At 45.3% G+C, this 17,037-nt stretch overlaps 1 protein-coding gene across 2 annotated transcripts in view; it reads right to left on the minus strand.

Annotated features, from left to right (window-relative positions):
* The window catches only part of Foxk2 (forkhead box K2), a 49,370-nt gene that overhangs the window by 19,885 nt on the left and 12,448 nt on the right, over window positions 1–17,037 (minus strand). For both annotated transcript variants that reach the window (XM_052193919.1, XM_052193920.1), the window contains exons 2-3: window positions 4,804–4,998; window positions 2,816–2,963 (exon numbers count right to left, since the gene is read on the minus strand). In XM_052193919.1, the coding sequence (XP_052049879.1) occupies window positions 2,816–2,963; window positions 4,804–4,998 (343 nt within the window). The remainder of the gene's footprint in view (window positions 1–2,815; window positions 2,964–4,803; window positions 4,999–17,037) is intronic.

Genomic DNA, 17,037 nt, shown 5'->3' on the forward strand with positions numbered 1-17,037 from the left:
CTTCAAGGCCAGCCTGGTCTACAACGAGAGTTCCAGGACAGAAACTCTGCATCCAAAAACAAAAACAAAAACAAAACAAAAACAAAAAAACACATCAGAAGTCACAAGAGTACTTGAGGGGAGGACTGTCCAAATGCCCATCTACTGCAAGGCTCTGCATTCAAGGACATGCCTGTGTGGGAGCCTAGTTTATGTATGAACATCTAGAAAATGCATACCAGCACTGGGAAATATCAAAGCAATGTAAATGAAAAGAAGCAACGTGCAGGTCAGTATATTCAGATGATATCACTTATCCGAAGCACACGCAGCGTAAGGCTTGGGTTTGATCACCGGCCCTGGAAGGATACTTGCTGTTCAGAGAAAAGTATGTAATTTATTTACTTAATGTGTAGGTGTGATACCTGAATGTATGTCTAGTTAGCACATGCATGTACTGTCTGTAGGAAAGGGAGTGGGAGCCCTTAGAGCTAGAGGTACAGTTGTTAGTCCCATGTGGACGCTGAGATTTAAACCCAGGTCCTCTGGAAGAGCAGTTAGTATTAACTGCTAAGCCATGTCTCCAGACTCTTCCCCACCCTGCCTGGTATTTTTAGAATTTACAGTTTTAAAGCAAACCATTACTGTGCAGCACACCGTGTTAAGGCCAGCCTACAGAGTAAGACACTGAATTCCACCTCAGTAGAGATGCACTAGGGATAAGGGCAACATCAGAAGGCAGAGAGGAAGAGCCGATCAAAGCACAGACAGCATCCGCCGATGATTCTCTCAACAGAAAACCTTAACACCCCACCACTGCCAGCACCCAGAAGACCCCCATGGCCCACCTTAAATGGCTAACATTTTGCTGGCACTTATTTTGCTATCCTTTAGGCCACAAAAGCTTTGCCTAAGCACCCACAGGAAGACGCTCAAGTTCTAGGAGGAGAACCAGGAATAACAATAGCCTGAGAAATCTGAGATGTGGCTAAGCAGCTGTCCTTCCGTGGGCTTGACGGGGAGGGTAAGCCTCCATCCCTGCTCAGGAGGCCACCAGATTTCCCAGGAGTTTTTTCTTCCATGTTTCTAAGGATGTTTTTATTTATTCCAGGAGTCAATTCTCTTTGCCCATGTGCTATGTGGATCTCAGGATTCAAACTCAGAACCATCTGCCTTTACGACTAAGCTGTTTGCTGGCCTTAGAAATGTTGTCCTTGCATTTTTAGAAACAATGTCTCACTGTATGCCTCCAATAAACTGAAACTTGTCATGTAGACCAAAATGGCCTTGAACTCAGAGCTCCTCCTGGCTTTCCCTCCTATATGCTGAAATTAAAGGCGTATGCTACTATTTTTATTTTTAAATAATTTAACATAGAAAGTAGTCAGAGTATCTCCATACGGGTAAAGCAAACGCTGCAGCTGCTGCCAGGCCCTGAGTCTGCATGCCTGCTCATGGACCACTCCCAGTTATGGCACTAGAGCCATCCTATTCCTCTGCGGTGCTGCAACCGGCACCTCAGGCTGCCGCTGTGCCCACAGGAGCATCGTTGTGCTCAGCTCACTCCATGGCTCTGCAGTGTTCTTTGTGAGTATGTCGCATTTTACAATGACATAGCGGAAGTAACAATATGTACAGAGTTCTTTTTCTTACATAACACTACAGCAGCTGCCCTTCTGTGTTACTAACAACTTCATATAGTCTACAGTTGCCCTGGGATTCTCACATATTTGTTGAATGTTTAAAAAATGCACTACAAATCCTGATGCCTGTCACTCAGAGATACGAGAGTCAAACCCACATAGATGCTCAAGTCAGTGTGCCAGACAGCTTTCATACACCTGACAAGAACTAGGGCCAACAGGGATGGGACCTTGATTGAGAACTTGCCTCCATCTGAGTGGCCTGTGGACATATCTGTGGTGCATTTTTTCAAATTAATTATTGGTGTGAAAGGGGCCAAACCCTGTGAGCAGTGCCACCCCTGGGCAGGTGGCTCTAGACTGTAAGCAAGCAAACAAGCAGCACTGCTCTCCAAGGTGTCTGCTTCAGTTCCTGCTTTCGGATCCTTGCCTTGACTTTTCTCAATGGTGAACCATTACAAGGAAATGCAAGACAAAGCTGGGCAGTGGTGGTGCATGCCTTTAACCCCAGCACTTGGGAGACAAAGGCAGGTGGAGTTCTGAGTTCAAGGCCAGCCTGGTCTACAGAATGAGTCCCAGGATAGCAAGGGCTACACAGAGAAGCCCTGTCTCAGAAAAAAAAAAGAAAGAAAGAAAAAGAAATGCAAGACTGTACTGGCTGGTTTTGTGTGTCAACTTGACACAGGCTGGAGTTATCACAGAGAAAGGAGCTTCAGTTGGGGAAATGCCTCCATGAGACCCAGCTGTGGGGCATTTTCTCAATTAGTGATGAAGGAGGCAGGGCCCCTTGTGGGTGGTACCATCCCTGGGCTGGTAGTCTTGGTTTCTACAAGAGAGCAGGCTGAGCAAGCCAGGGGAAGTAAGCCAGTAAGGAACATCCCTCCATGGTCTCTGCATCAGCTCCTGCTTCCTAACCTGCTTGAGTTCCAGTCCTGACTTCCTTTTGTGATGAACAGCAATGTGGAAGTGTAAGCTGAATAAACCCTTTCCTCCCCAACTTGCTTCTTGGTCATGATGTTTGTGCAGGAATAGAAACCCTGACTAAGACAAACAAACCCTTTCCTCCCAAACCTGCTTTTGGCTAGTGTTTTATCACAGCAAGAGACTTAGCTTAAATAACATGGTATCCCCAAAAGGACTTGTTACCAATATCTGCACAGTGTCCCCCAGACCCATGACTACAAAACATTTACCTTTGGGCTGTCTCCACCTGAAGTTTCCTTTTCATTTTCTGGCTGTGAATTGTCAGCCATTAAATTGAGGTCAGATGGTATCACACGGCCCATTTTGTACCCTGAAGATCCCGCTCCCCGAGGACTGGATGGGCAGGAGTTTGCAGCACTGTGAAAGCGGGGAAGAGTCTACTTTAAAGGAAACAGTATCGAGATCAGGGAATACAAACGTTTCTTTTTAAAGATTTCTTTATTATGTGTTTTGCCCACTTGTGTCTATGCATATGCTTAAAGGAGGCCCGGGTAGGCTGGGAGATCTCTTGGAGCTGGGGTTACTACATTTCTCTAGCCCCATTTATTTTTCCTGAGATGACACTTCATTCTGTACTGCAGGCTGGTCTTAAATGTGCAGCAATTTTCTGGCCTCATTTTCTGACATACTGGAATTTTTGTGTGCTACTATGTCTAGTTAAACTGAAAAAAAAAAAATGGAGAATAGCAATCTTTCCTCCATGTAAGGAAATGTAAGTGTCAAGACAGACCGTGGGAAGGCAGTGTCCCACGTGTCCTGCCAGAGAGAGCCATCACAGCCAACAGGAACTTCATCTTTTTTTTTCTAAATTTACACGCACTGGTATTTTGCTTCATGTATGCCACCTGTGTTAGGGTGTCAGATTCCTGGAGCTGGGTTAGAGACAGCTGTAAGCGGCCAATGTGGGTGTCGGGGTTTGATCCTCTAGAAAAGCAGCCAGTGCCCTTAACCACTAAGCCATTTCTCCAACCCCAAATTTAAAAAAAAAAAAAAAAAACTTTTTTGAAAGATTTATGTTACATTTTGAAGTGTGTGTGTGTGCAAGTATTTGTGTGTGTGATACATACAAGCCTGGTGACTTCTGGTGAAGGCCAGAAGAGGGTGTTGGATTTCCTAGAATTGTTGTTTGTGAACTGCCGTATGGTAACTAGGAGCTGAACCTGGGTCTTTCTGTAAGAGCAGACAGTGCTCTTAAAGAGTGAGCCATCTGTCTAGGCCCTTCAAATTTTAGATCTCAACTTTGAGCATGGTACCTAGAGACTAATCACTCTCAGTCTGTGAGGAGGAGTTCTGGAAGAAATATAATTAGATAATCTGTCAGCTCTTCAATGAAAAAAATACACTTAAGAACTAGAAATGGCTAAACTTGGAGCTAGATCCTGAAGCAGGGACAAACACAGGTGGAGGAGCTCCGAGTTCCAGTCCAGCCAATGACACAGGTTACATACAGTGAGACAGTATTTAAAGGAGGGGAAAGGAAGGAGAAGGAGAGGAAAGAACAACCCCAGACTGAGTCATCAGGGTTAGAGACCCCATATAGCTCAGCCCCCCCTTCCCCCATCCCCATCAGCAAATGAGAAACTCACGCATGCCCACAATTCTTAGAATACTGATAAATGAGGGTTCAGTCAGAAAAAAAAGGCATCTATCTATACTATCTGCCCCTCTAAGGCTCAGGAACAAGCAGGAAATCAGGGACAATGGCAGAGAGATCCCAAACTCTAGACAGGACACAATCAATGTATCATAAATGTATACAATGTATCAATGTATCATAAAAGCATAGCAGGTACAGTTACTCAGCCCAGGACTGCACAAGGTAAGCCCTCTGTATTATCAGCCATGGATGGTGGAGGGGCTCATGGGACCCCAACCCTTACCTCTGGATTACAGCAACTCAGGAGACTGTGGGAAGAGTGCAACTGCCTTCAGTTATGTAACGCTGGTGTGCCCACCAGACTCCAAAGAATAATTAAAATTCTAAGGCCACAGAAATGGCCCTGGTAAAACAAACCCAAAGGGATACAGACGAAACAGGAATCCCATAACCTAACAACACATGAGAATTAAAATTTACAGTACAGAACCTCTGAGCAAACTCTTGGTGGCCAGGTGCAGTAACAACAGGTAGAGTCACTTTGGGTACACTTATGTGACAAAAGACCTGTGGCTGTGCCACCGTGTGCATCTGCTATACCTGATGGTTCCTGTGGGGGAGGGGAGGGGGCTGATGAGGTGGGCCATCGTGTCTGGAATGTTGATGGTCAGGGGGGAGATGTGTGGCTGCACGGGCTTCACGGGCGACTCGGGCGCTTCCGGCTGCTCTCTTTTCTCACTGGATAGGGCTGTGAACGTTATCTTGATATTTGTGCTCGGAAACCTGAAAGTGCACCTGGAAAACAGAACCCGACAGTCAATTCATGTCTGCGACCACCAGACACTTGAGCTTCCCAGAGGACATAGGCCCTTTCCACTTCAAAAACCACCCGCCATGTATACCAAGGCATTTAATGAGCAAAACCACAATTAGGGAATTTCACATGACATTAGCCTATGGCACACACCTGTGAACCCAGGCACTCGGGAGGTAGGAGTAGACCTTCAAGACCAGTTCTAGCTAAATAGCAAGTTTAAGGGCAACCTGGGCTACATGAAACACCCCACCTTCACCCCAAATAACAGAAGAGAGTGACAGAGAATGTGACAGAGACAGAAAGACACACAGACAGAAACAGTACTCAGAGCAGCCATTAGAAAAGAAAGGAAAAAGAAAACCCAATGTCTGCTGGGTGTGTCCCCAGCAAGGGCTAAGAGCGAGCTTAGCTTCTGTTACTTAAACAAAGGTCACACTTCTAACATTTTCGGCAGGGCATCCATCGACATGCCTCTACCGACTCCTGTATTGACTGACAAGGTTTCCCAAGTCTGGAGCACGGAGCTGAGGCCTAAGGCTCCAACATCTATGTTTAAATACAAACCAGACCTTTACGCTAACATACAGCCCCATTGAAATCAATCACGCTTAAACAGTCTCTAAGTAGAAAGGCAGTTTAAAATTAGAGATGTCTCTATACAAAACAAGCTCAATTGATTCATCAATCAGTTTTCAAAATAGCATTCCCAATAGGTTTCTTGGAACCAATCCCTCTCCCCTGCAGTAAGGGGACAACTGTCTTTCCTCTGAGAAACATCAGCCTGTTTTGTAGTTTCCTCACAAACTCCCAAGTGGTTCTATTTTCCTGTATTTCAGGCCTTGAGACCAATTCCTTCTCTCTTATCTCTTTCATACTGACACCCATAATCTTCGGGTCTCCTGAGTTCAGATTCCTCGCAAACCCCAAAACAATGTTATGGCTGGGAATCTTATCTCCCTGTCTCTTTTTTCCCCTTTCAAACCAGTGTCTCACTATGCAGTCCACTGTCCTGAAATCCTATGTGGACCAGACTGTCCTTGAACTCACAGAGATCCTCATGCCTCTGCCTTGACCTCTGAATGCTAGGATTAAAGGTGTGTGGAGGGTTGGCTCAGTGGTTAAGAGCACTGACTGCTCTTCTGAAGGTCCTGAGTTCAAACCCCAGCAACCACATAATGGCTCACAACCATCCGTATGAGATCTGATGCCTTCTTCTGGTGTGTCTGAAGACAGCTACAGTGTACTTACATATAATAATAAATAAATCTTTAAAAAAGGTGTGTGGAACCACTCCTGGTTTCTTCCCTGGTTCTAATCCCTATAATTACACCTATATTAAATCTCTCTCCCCCTCTAATATGTGAATGGGCATATTGCTTGCATGTATGTCGGTGTATCTGGTGAATGCCTGGTATCCATGGAGGTCAGAAGCAGGATCATATCTCCTGAAACTTCAATTACAGATAGTTCCATCCTCCCCCTCCCCCCCAGGTCACTGGGAATTCAATCTGCATCCCCTGCAAGAGCAGCCTATGCCTTTAACTGTTGAGTCATCTCTCTAGCCCCCTAAATACTTTCTTAAACTTCAATTCTGAGCTGGTGTGATAATGAACATCTGTACTCCCAGCACTTCAGAAGTGGAGGCAGAATTACCAGTTTAAAGTCAGCCTTAGCTACATGAACCCTGTCTCTAAAAAACAAAACAGAGGTACATTTTTAAAGAGGAAAAAATTCCTCTTCCTAGGCTAGAGGGAAAAAGAAAGAGTGTGCACAAGACAAAGAGGGAGAGGGAACGAGAGCGAGAGCGAGAGAGAGCCAGCCAGAGAGAGAGTGCGCACTTGCAGTGAACCCACGTTTACTTTCACTGCCAGCTATGCTAGTCAGTCAGTCAGTCAGTAAACACTGAACTTGGTAATATTAGTGGCCCTTAGCTATTCACAAAATGAATGAAAACATTAGTGGTAATACATTTCCACAGATGGACACATTCTGTGCACACCTACCAGGAAACCTTGATTTGGACTCTCATGAGCTGGATCCTGGAGGCTTGTGATAACAGGCTGAGTCACTCATCTGAGTTTCTTTTATTTGGGGTGGGGGGAGGCTCGAGACAGGGTTTCTCTGTGTAGCCCTGGCTATCCTGGAACTCACTCTGTAGACCAGGCTGGCCTCAAGAACTCAGAAATCCGCCTGCCTCTGCCTCCCAAGTGCTGGAATTACAGGCGTGCACCACCACGCCCGGCTTCATCTTAGTTTCTTTACACAGACAATTCTGTCTTGACGTTTGTCCCAACTGTCCCCTAATTTATTAACAAAGACTGAAAAGAGCTCTCCGCCCACTATTCTGTGACAGTTTGCTGTTGGAAAGGCTGGCTCAGTAGTGGTGCAGTGGTAGTGCCAGCTATGCAGAAAGCAGAGACCAAAGAGGATCCCAATCTCAAGGCCTGCCTGGCTATAGAGTAAAACCCTATCGCAAAATAAAGAATAAAACGGCAGGGAAAAGCCCAGTCAGCTCAGTGGCAGAGTGTATGTCTAGCTCTTGCCTCAATGGGAAGAATGGCAGAACAGACAGCAGCTCGCCGCATCGTAGCAGACATCCAGCAACAGAGAACAGATGCGCAGAAGTTCACTCGTGCCCCAGACTGCCACTCAGCAACTGGAGAGCCAACTGCTCATGCGCAGACATAGCTACAAACACCATTCAGAGAAAAGCCAAGCTCTGAGTTTGATCCACTGACTGCACTTAATGAAATCCTGACAACTCCAACTCATCCTCTTTCTAGGAGATCACAGTATGGCTGCCTGGATTCCCTCAGGAAGATGAAGCCTACAACCCTGAGGGCAAATCTAGTACTCTGCTCTCCAGACTGAGATAGGACTGCCAGGGTGTGCATGGGCATCAGCCAAACTCTAAAAGGCTCCTTTAGGTCAGGCTTGTTCTGTTCTCCATAAAGCATACTTCAAGAAAGCTTACTTAAAAATAGCAGGGGCTGGCAAGACAGACAGCTTTCTGCCATGTGGGCCAGATCACCTGAGAACCAAGGCAGTAAAGAACAGGCTCCGGAGAGCTGTCCCCTGACCCCATCACGTATTATGTGGCAAGTGTGCACACTACCAACATACAATAATAACTAACTTAAAAATGAAAATCAAGCCAGGCGGTGGTGGCGCACGCCTGTAATCCCAGCACTCTGGGAGGCAGAGGCAGGTGAATCTCTGAGTTCGAGGCCAGCCTGGTCTACAGAGTGAGTTCCAGGACAGCCAGGGCTATACAGAGAAACCCTGTCTCAAAAAAACCAAATCCAAAAAACAAAACAAAACAAAACAAAAAAAACCCCTAAAAATAAATAGATAAATAAATAATAAAAATCAAGCCAGGCGGTGGTGGCACACGCCTTTAATCCCAGCACTTGGGAGGCAGAGGCAGGTGGATTTCTGAGTTCCAGGCCAGCCTTGGTCTACAGAATGAGTTCCAGGGCAGCCAGGGCTACACAGAGAAACCCTGTCTCAAAAGAAAAAAGAAAAGAAAAAAGAAAATCAAAACCTAGCCGGGCAGTGGTGGTGCACGCCTTTACTCCCAGTACTTAGGAGGCAGAGGCAGATGGATTTCTGAGTTAGAGGCCAGCCTGGTCTACATAGTGAGTTCCAGGACAGCCAGTGCTACACATAGAAACCTTGTCTTGGGGGGGAAAAAATCCCCTCCCCAGAAGAAATAAATAAAAAAGAGGAAAAAAAGAAAATCAAAACCCAACAGTAGTGTCCTTTCCCCCTAAAATGTCAAAAAGTCAGACTACAGTTTAGTGTGTGCACATATAACTGTGCAGTGTAAGGTGCACACACATCAACTCGGAAGTGACACACTGGAGAGAATAGTGTTTTAAGCAATCGCTAATAAAGCTGATAAGTACACATTTGACTTTGGGTAAAGTATTCCATTAACAAGACTCCTGATAACGAAATTGTCCTCTACCACTTAGGCACCTGCAGTGACAAATGATACAAGCCCACCTCGATACCTTGTACTGCAAGACTTTACACCACACCTCAACTCAAGAGGGCTGTCTTAAAAATGTCGCCAGAAGCCAGGTGTGGTGGCTCATGCCTGTAATCTCAGCACTTGGGAGGCAGAGGCAGGCGGATTTCTGAGTTCGAGGCCAGCCTGGTCTACAGAGTGAGTTCCAGGACAACAGCCAGGGCTACACAGAGAAACCCTGTCTCAAAAAACCAAAAAATGTCGCCAGAATAGCTAATAAGCACACGAAAAGATCCTTAAGTCACAAAGACCCACAAAAGTCTGGGAGGGAATGGTAAAAATCTCTATAAACATACGGGTACACATATAACACATTTTCAAAAATCTATCCAACAGTATCCAAAAGTCTAGGTATGGTGGTGCCTTTAATCATGACAGTCCTGAGAGTGAAGCAGGAGGACCAGGAGTTCAAAGTCATCCTCAGCTACATATGTTCTAGGTCAGCCTGGGCTACCTAAGACCTTTTCTCACAAACTTAAAGAAACGTACTTGGGAATAATCACAGCAGCAATAATAGCTCCAAATAAAACTATTTCACATGTTCATCTGTAGAGTAAGTTTTACTACATACACATTCTTAAGATCTTTACAAAAACAAAATGACCCAGTTTTGCTTTAAAAAAAAAAAAAGACTGCTTTTATAAGCATACCTTTCAAATTCCTTCGCCTCGGGGTCCATTCTTTATTCCACATGCATTCAAAAGGAAAGACGCCCAATCTCCGGCTTAGAATTTGGGACAGTTTGAGAGCTGAGAAGGAGGCACCTTCTTCAGTGTGGGGGATGACAGTGAAGAGGGATGCTAATCTAAGCTGTGTCCTAACTGGACACAGGAGCGGCAGAAGCAATGACAATCATGTAACAATTGATTTCCTAGTGATTCAAGGGGGATTAGAGAAATGTTCAAGTGAGAAAGGTGGCACAGGTAAGCAGCTCTGTGACTCAGAACTGGTTCATCAGGAAGAGGACGAGTCCACAGGCTGTGGCGGGACACCAGCTCTCTCCAAGGAGGAAAGGAGGACCCTGGAAGGGAGCGAGAGCAGGACTCCAAGCTACTTCTTGCTCTTCCTGTCCTACGGGGGGGGTGGGGTGGGGGGGGCTTGCTTTGAAGGTCTACAGTCCCTTCTCCAAATTCCAAAAGCAAAGGTTCTGAAAATCTAATCTCAAATCCCCCGGCAGCCCATTCTGACCTGTACCGACGAAGAGTTAATTATAGCCTTCAACTGCCCCACTTTGTGAGCACAACCTTGTGTTTTGCCTCAGAAGTCTAAGACTCTGGATCACAAGGTAGAGGGAGTGCTGAATCGCATACAGCCCACACAGTGTCGCCCACACAGACCTGGATACAGCCCACGGTGTCCCCCCCACAGACCTGGATACAGCCCACACAGTGTCCCCCACACAGACCTGGATACAGCCCACACAGTGTCCCCCCCCACAGACCTGGATACAGCCCACAGTGTCCCCCCCCCACAGACCTGGATACAGCCCACACAGTGTACCCCACACAGACCTGGATACAGCCCACAGTGTCCCCCCCACAGACCTGGATACAGCCCACAGTGTCCCCCCCCCCCACAGACCTGGATACAGCCCACACAGTGTACCCCACACAGACCTGGATACAGCCCACACAGTGTCCCCCACACAGACCTGGATACAGCCCACACAGTGTCCCCCCCACAGACCTGGATACAGCCCACAGTGTCCCCCCCCCACAGACCTGGATACAGCCCACAGTGTACCCCACACAGACCTGGATACAGCCCACACAGTGTACCCCACACAGACCTGGATACAGCCCACAGTGTCCGCCACACAGACCAGGAGGTTTCCAATGGGACCCTGCAAGTATCATACCTAACACAGTACCGCTTCTCAAAGGATTTCTCTAAAATACCCTGATTGGTTGAAGAGGTGAATCAGATGTTTATAAGGAAAGGAAGAAGTTCACTAAGCTGCTGCCTTAGACACTAATAAGTATTTCTACTGATATAATAGACAGTAAGTATCCCCAGAAGACCAAAAATTATCTAGAGAAGCAAAGAAGCAACCTGTTAACTCCTGCCCTCTATTGGCCAGCCAGCAGCAGAGGGTCACACACCACCAGACAAAAAGGTACCTAGCTGCTGCCTGTCTAGTTAAGCAGAATCTGGACTCATAGTTTATAGGACCCTTAATCACTAGCAGAGACAATAAGGAAATGTCCTTACCCTTTACTTAACACACTGAACCTGTGACCGTGCAGAAAACATCTGTTAAGAAGAACATTTCAGGCAGAGAGTGGTGGCACACAGTTTACTCCCAGCACTAAGGAGGCAGAAGCAGGTGGATCTCTGAGTTTTAGGGCAGCCTAGTCTACAGAGTGAGCTCCAGGACAGCCTGGGCTACACAGAGAACCCCATCTCCAAAACCCCTCTCTCCCCAAGAAAGGACATTTCAAATGCTTTGACAATATGTTCAGTCTTATCTAACAATTCCTGGAAACAGACTTGAAAGTATCAAGGGGAACCTGTCTGGAAGGTGACACTTGGGAGCCACTATGAAGACACTGAAGTCAGACTGGCAGGGGCTCAAAGACTACATGACTGCACACAACCACAACTGTGTGGCAAGAGGAATGCCTGAGCTACAAGACGAGGCCCTGTCACTAAAAACTAAAGTTTAGCTGCTGTCAATTCCTTCTGGGTAAAAAGAAACACAGCAAGAGCAAGAGCAACAACAACCACAACAACAACAACCTCTTGCATTCAAAGACAAAGGGGCGTGTAAGCATGAGGATCTGAGCTTAGATTCCTAGTACCCATAGCAAAATAAAGGCAATACAAAGCTAATACCAGTGCAGCTTCCTTTTCTGACCCCACATCAACCCCAGTTCTTGACATCCAGATCAGAGAGGAACATGTGCTTTCAGAATACAGTCATTAATAGAATCACTTGTTTTCAAAGCATAACTCATATAATCACAGCACTGGGGAGGACAGGAGGAAAAGGAGTTCAAGGCCATCCTCAACTACTTGAGCTCAAGGCCAGCCTAGACTGCATAAGACTCTATCTTAAAAAATAAGCAAACATGGCTGAAAGAAGGCTCAGCAGTTAAAAGCACTTACTGAGGACCACCCCCCCAACCCAGTGTAGAGACCTGCAAGGCTTGTGACGTCATACAAGTGACAATTAAGACAATATATAGGACTGTTGCCAAGGCAACAGCCGCTGTATACCCAGAATTCCATGGCCACCTTTACCTGTAATTACATCATCACCCGTATATAACCGGGCAGTGCCCCCCCCCCCATTCTCTTTTCTTTTCTCTCTTTCTCCTCTTCTTTCCTCGGCCCGCACTCGCGGCGGGCAGACAGGTAACCTGTGTCGCAGAGTAGGCAGACGGACCTTTTGCGCAGAAAACCAACACCCAGCATCTCTTTATGGTTTCAACTGCACCACCCAAACAATACATGCATGTGAGCAAAACACACTTAAAATTTACATTTTCTTTGAGGAGTCATATCTGATTGTCACCATCTCTATTAATTTATAAAAAATACAAGATCATAAATTGAGAAGTGTAAATTATCATTGAGAACCCTAATTCTAAACGCTCTTAGAATCACTTACATCTTTATTCAACAAGCCCTTTATTCTTACCCAACCCCACTCTCTAGAAAAGCTTCACCCGCCACACACACATGAACAAAGCAAACAGAGCTGAGACAATGCATGCTGCACAAAGAAATACGCTCAGGCTGCAACAAACTCTAGAGCTTTAAGACTCTCAAAAGACCATCTAAGGAGTCACATGCAGATCCTTCCATGCCAAACACACCCAGCATGGGTTCCTCTGAGTAAGAAAAATATGTAAAGTTCAGTAGCCTAGAAGGTGGCCACTGCTCTTCAGAACAATGGGTTTCACACTCAGCAAGACCAAGTGCAATGCACTAGGAAGTCTGCACATGCTCATTAGAAAGTCTCTGCTGTCAACCGCAGTAGTGAACATGAAACTATCTCAGATACAAACTTGAGATGTATTTACTAAGATGACCCCTTCCCTCAACAGCACGAAGAAAAAAACTGAGAAAAGACTTGGGCTGGAACCCTGGTGCCTGGTCATACAGGAAAAGAAACCCTGAGGCAGCAGGGGGTGGGCGAGTAATGGAGAAAATGGTATGCAGAGGAAGAGGGGTGGCAGCCATCTTGGGCCCAAGGGTGGGCATGAGGCCACAGCAGAGCAAGTCCAGAAGAGAGAAGGAACAACACTCAAGGAGAAACACACGAGGGTCCAAGCGGCCAGAGTAAGTAACATGAGTAGGAGGAGGGCGTCCAGGCCAGGGTGCACAGCTCAGGGTAGGAGCGGTTCTACACAAATGTGTAGTGGGTCAGCTACAGGACAACAAGAACAAAAGAGACCACTAAGAAGAAGGGGGATGGGGGAGGAGGAAGAAGAAGGGGAGGAGGAGGGAGGAGGGGGATGGGGCGGTGGCCAATAGGGAAGTTAAGGTAACCAAACATCTCTTATTTCCAATTCCTAAAGCTGCTTTAAAATTCCATTCTCAAGCTAGGAAGATGGCTCAGCAGTTAAGAGCACTTGGCTCCCCTTCCAGAGGACCCAGGTTCAATTCTCAGCATACACATAGCAGCTCATAACCATTTGTAACTCCTATCTAAGGGGATCCAACTCCCTCACACATGCAGGCAAAATTCCAATGTACATAAAATAAAAATAAGTATATTTTAAAAAATCCATTCTAGGGCCAAAACAGCTCAATTGGCTCTGTTTTCCCAAGGAATATAAAGACCTAAGTTCCATCCCTTCCTTTGCCAAGTTCCACAATATGAACAAACAAAACCACAGTCTAAAAGAAGTTCATCAGTTACCGACTTACGGATTAATTTGACAACAGAGGGCTGGAGAGATGGCTCAGTGGTTAAGAGCACTGACTGCTCTTCCAGGTCCCAAGTTCAATTCCCAGCAACCACATGGTGGCTCACAACCTGTAATGGGATCTGATGCCCTCTTCTGGTGTGTCTGAAGATAGCTATAGTGTACTCACATAAAACTTTGACAACAGGAAATGGCATTTAACTTTTTTTAATCCTATCTCCCAAGGTGCAACCTCCGACTATATGCCAACTTTAGCCTCATGAACGGATTCTATGATCTACTGATCACTTGACAGGTTTCAACCCCCCCACCCTATGTATCACACAACCATCATTTTTATGAGATGATACTAAGACCAGGGTTAGTTACATGGCGAGATTTCTAGCAATGTCCTAAGAGTCAAGTAGGTACCTCATCATCCAAACCCATAACATCATTCAGGTCCAAAAAAGTAGACCAGAGAAGAAGCCGGTGTTTGCTTAGTACAGAAAATCTACCAACGGTATAAAGGCAAATGGGACAGTAAACCAGGCTCCCCTCACCTCCCACAGCAAGATAAGAAACATCCCCCCCCCCCTCCTGGGTGGTGCACGCCTTTAATCCCAGCACTTGGGAGGCAGAGGCAGGCAGATTTCTGAGTTTAAGGCCAGCCTGTTCTACAAAGTGAGTTCCAGGACAGCCAGGGCTACACACAGAGAAACCCTGTCTCGGAAAAAACAAACAAACAAACAAACAAACAAAAAAAAAATCAGAAAGAAAGAAAAGAAAAGAAAAAAAAAGAAAAGAAAAGAAAAGAAAAGAAACATCTTCCATTCACCTTAAATCCAAGAGAAACAAAATTATGAACCCTGTCAAAATGAGGTACTAGAGACAGCTCGCATTTAAAACAAACAAACGCACTCACAAACCAAAAAAAAAAAAAAAATACAAGAAAACAAGTTTACGCCCTATAAAGTCTTAAATTGTCTACAAACTTCAGATTCTGATGAACAATATTAACCCACACAAAGAAAATCTAATCTTCACAGTAATTAACTCTTTGCTAGAAATTTTATTAGGCTAATTTTTTTTCACATTTTAATTTATTTGGGGCAGGTAGTGCCCACCATAGTATGAGAGCTGGTTCTCCCTTTCTGCTATATAGGTTCAGAAGGCTGAACTTAGAACTCAGACCCTCAGGTTTACCAGTAACCACTGCTATCCAATGAGCCATATTACTGGCCCAAATTGGTTTCATTTCTTATAATCCCACCAGACAATGAACCCACATTTTTAAAAACAAATATTATTTTATCATGGGAAAAAAAAGACTTCAAAGACAGTTTACCTGCAGTGGCTGAGGTGTCTCTAAAATCTGTTGTGTACGCCTGCTCAGACAATTAACAAAGAAGCAACACTAAGAAGCCATCTGACCCAATCAACAGCCCTCATTGCTTTACTCAAATAAATTTAGTTCAGAAACAAAATGTACCCTGAGGCAAGGGCATGGTGAGCTTCTCTGGGAATCAAGACCTTCAGAAGTACCAGGATCCACTAGAATAAAAATGAGCAACTTGGGCTGCTCCAAAGTCCAAGTACAAGATGAGGGTGGGCCTAGTCAGAGACCAGGCCGAGGCTGGGAAGACTGCTTGCTTTCAGGAAATCTCTCAGGAACAGCTGGACACTTGCTACACTGGCTAAGGAACAAACACCTCAGTTACTAAATGAAAGGCTCCCAACAAACCCACAAAACCCCCAACAAACCCCCAAAACCCCCAAAAAACCACAAGGTGACCTTGATTTCCAAAGCTACCAGTTTTCAGCACAACAAAAATCCTAAGTTATATAAAGAAACAGAAGTGACTCACCAAAGGAGCACACAAAGATTTATGTATAGTGCTTGGTGCTAGACCATAAGCTTAACACATGTTAGGCCCTGGGACCTCTAACATACACACCCACACACAAACAAGAGCAGTACGACAACAGAGTCCAGTCCTGAAGAAAGACCAGATCCTGGACTTACTACACAAAAACTTTAAACAATTTTCCTAGCAAAACATGGTGGATCATTTCTGCAGACCCAATACTTGGGAAGCTGAGGCAGGAGGATCACTGAAAGGTCAAGGCTAGCCTGGGCTACACAGTGAGTTCCTATCTCCAAAACAAACAAATAGAATAAAATCTGGGGGCGGGCAGTAGTGGCACACGCTTTTAATCCTAGTACATGGGAGGCAGAGGCAGGTGGATTTCTGAGTTCGAGGCCATCCTGGTCTACAGAGTGAGTTCCAGGACAGCCAGGGCTACACAGAGAAACCCTGTCTCGAAAAAAAAACAAAAACAAACAAACAAAAAAAAAAAAAAAAGAAAAAGAAAAAGAAACACTCCCCCACCCCCCACCCCCAAAAAAGAAAAGCCTTCATGGAACAATTCACTAGCAAATACCTAAACCCTATTAAGTCTCTTGACCTAGGGGTGGTGACAGGTCGAAGTCCTAAGAGAACCAGAAGAGGAGTCATCTGGCCATAGAATGGTTATTTAGATGTATTTAGGATATACCCAGAAGAGTCGGAATAGTAGACACTTACTAAAAAGCCAGGATGGACAGCTAACCTCTAAGCCTCATATTTCTACACCAAGTTCAGACTGCCATGAAAACGATCCCTCTAACAGTTTAGAAATGGCAAAAAGCATAGCATTTTTACATCTCTTCTAGTTGTCTCTAACAAACCTGCTTATAACCTGTTTAAGAAAGAATGAGGAGACGAGCTTTGGCACTGCAGCCGAGTGAGTCTCAGTATCTTGGATAACTATTACTTAGAATGGCTATGGCAACTCTAATGCATATTCAACCAGTAAACCAGGGTAGCAAAAGGAGAATTCCCATTAAAGAACAAAACAAAACCCCAACCAGGGTCGGCCCAACCCTTATTAACCATATAAATGTGTCTAGAAGACCATGTCAAGCTAAAGTCAAACGCCCAAAGGACAAACAATTGACCTTAGCCTTGGGACAGAGCATCCACCATTCAGAACATAGAGGGGAATTGCACAGAGGAGTCTGCTCTTTTTAAATTAATTTTTTATACTCTTTTGAATATGAAGAATCTTGTTAGCTTGATATTTGG

The sequence above is a fragment of the Apodemus sylvaticus genome, chromosome 10 (assembly GCF_947179515.1).
Source record: "Apodemus sylvaticus chromosome 10, mApoSyl1.1, whole genome shotgun sequence".
NCBI classification, from domain to species: domain Eukaryota; kingdom Metazoa; phylum Chordata; class Mammalia; order Rodentia; family Muridae; genus Apodemus; species Apodemus sylvaticus.